Raw genomic sequence first — 2,500 nt, forward strand, 5'->3', positions numbered from 1 at the left:
ATATGTTATGCATACATGCCGTGCGCGTGTTCGATTACCCGGTTCCCTCGCCTATCCGGATATTTTTGTTGAAAACGGATGTATGCAGTTAAGCGAGGTCTAACTGTACCACCATCTCGTACTGTACATAAAACAATGTTTTGTTCTTTCTTGCTGTTCTTTGCTCCGTAGTTGTATCGCGTCTTGCTGATGACGGATGGCACAAGCAAGTGGCCCATCTGATTCCGGAGTTGCTCGACCAGCTCTGGCACAAACGTCGGACGACGAACGTCGCCGGTGTCGGCCACCCGGACCTCTCCGTCGTGTGCGCTGTGGACATCCAGACGGACGTGGCCAACCTGCGGACGGCCCTGGCGGCGAGCGCCTGTCCGTTCCCGGCATCGACGTCAGCGACCGTGCCACAGCCGGCTATGACGTCATCGCCGGCATGCCTTACCGCATCTTCACATCAAACGATTACGTCATCATCGCCGACGTCGGCGACGGGTGACGCATCAACCGTGCCCATGGCAACGATGACATCATCGGCACTGGAGAGTGATTCAGCAGGAGCTAGGAATGGTAGTGCACATGCTCAACATGTTCATGCCGCTAATCCAATAGATAGTGCGAACACCGCTGAGGACGTGGATTGTAGAAATCTGACGATCAATCGCATCTGTACCGCTCCGTGTGCTGGTCGCTCCACTACAGATAGTCGTCATCTGGCATCGTCAGGCGACAGAGTGTCTGACGGCCATTCTACGGAGCAGGTTCTTGTGTGGTGCGTGCACCAGCTGCTCAGCGTCCTGTTTGGCCTGGCCACGCGGGCTAGTGGGCGGACGTGCAAGTCGGCGCCGTCTCTCGACTCCGCCGGCGATGGAGAACTCCAGCAAGTAGCAGTGAGTTAGCCGGAGCTCTATACAGTGTTGTGCTTCGTGCAGGTGTGATTTCCGACGCTTGCATGATATACGTGTGACGGGTGCTGGCACGAGTTTGTACCGGATCAAATCGTGACGTGTCCACTGAAAGTATAGTGGAGTTGCACAGTTTGGGGGGGGGGGGGGAGGGAGGGGGGGGGGATGTCACCTTGGCAGTGCTTTACTTTGCTGTCTCCCATTTATGGGGATTTCCCTCCACATGAAAATGTTGTATTATCGACTGAAATTACATGTAAGTTTGCGCGTGTTACCGCCAGCTATACCATTGTGTTAGAATACCTACGACCAAGCCCCCATCTCGCGAACATGTAAAGAGCCTCCCGTGGCTGGGGCACGTTGCCCGGGAGGGACCAGAAAGCACTGCAGCTAGCCCTCAATACTTCGGACATCCAGCGGCCCCGTGGACGACCCCGCAAACAATGTCAAAGAAGACCTCACGCCTCTGAATGTGCCGATTCAGGAATGCCTCGATCTCGCCACCAACAAGCAACTCTGGTTAACGATCATTGATAGATGCATGTCCCCTGTATGATTAATGATTTTGTTTATGCAGGCAATATGTGACCTGTTCATACTATTACACAGTTGCGCTCACTGAAATCCGACCCAACGTGCAAAGCTGGCACCCTCAACTTGCACGGCCCTTGACGCCCTGGCAGTGGAATGAATGCGGCTGGATGTACACATGTACACATACAATGATGTACTCTAATTTCAGAAATTTTCGGTGCTCAATATTTTCGGTATGAGGGCAAAAGGCCAGGTTAGGTGAACAGAAATTTTCGGTACAGGGAAGCTGTTCCCTATTGGATTATGTGTGTTAGTGTTTGTTCGGTGTATTGAAATTTTAGGTATGAAGCAGACGCACCGAAAGTACCGAAAATAAAAGTACACCGAAAATTTGTGAAATTAGAGTAATCGGAACTGGTCCAGGGCGTCAGCTTTGCACTTTGTGTCGGATTTCGGTGAGCGCAACTGTGTTATAGAATAGTTTTTATTGTATTAGACTTACAGTCTGTTGTTTTGAGTGTGTTGTGGTGTTGTGCTGTATGTTCAGATCACTGAAGCGTCGCGTAAACGTCAACGTCAGCTTGTCTTTGCGACGTACGTACAGTGCTCGTGTGTGCGTGTGTGCATGTGTGTGTGTGCGTGCGTGCGTGTGTGTGCTTGTGTGTGTGTGTGTGTGTGTGTGTGTGTGTGTGTGTGTGCATGTGTGTGTGTGCGTGCGTGCGTGCGTGCGCGTGTACGTGTGTGTGTGTGTGTGTGTGTGTGTGTGTGTGTGTGCGCATGTGGGTGGATTATTTTGTGGGTGCATGCGTGTGTGCATGTACATTATAACATATCCAGATATGTATCTGTGTCAGTGGACACATTTACACGTTGCTCTGATTCAGTGCCTGCGGCCAATTGTATCCATTGTGTCTGCTATACTCCACTTGTCTGTTCAGGGTGATGAGAGTGGTGGGTGGTTTCATGGAGTACACAACGCAGCGATGCAAAGATGACCGAGGCATCGCTAACCGATTGTTCCCTCGCAATCGTAATCGACGTGTAGCAACCGTTGAGGCTGTGGGTGATGA

At 51.6% G+C, this 2,500-nt stretch overlaps 1 protein-coding gene across 1 annotated transcript in view; it reads left to right on the forward strand.

Annotated features, from left to right (window-relative positions):
• Positions 1-2,500, forward strand: part of LOC135828380 (uncharacterized) — a 30,583-nt gene that overhangs the window by 4,624 nt on the left and 23,459 nt on the right. Inside the window, exons 5-7 of the mRNA XM_065340830.1 lie at positions 172-881; positions 1,978-2,024; positions 2,369-2,500. The exon at positions 2,369-2,500 is cut by the window's right edge and continues 43 nt beyond it. Of these exons, the coding sequence (XP_065196902.1) occupies positions 172-881; positions 1,978-2,024; positions 2,369-2,500 (889 nt within the window). The remainder of the gene's footprint in view (positions 1-171; positions 882-1,977; positions 2,025-2,368) is intronic.

Source organism: Sycon ciliatum, chromosome 12, assembly GCF_964019385.1.
Source record: "Sycon ciliatum chromosome 12, ocSycCili1.1, whole genome shotgun sequence".
Lineage (NCBI taxonomy): Eukaryota > Metazoa > Porifera > Calcarea > Leucosolenida > Sycettidae > Sycon > Sycon ciliatum.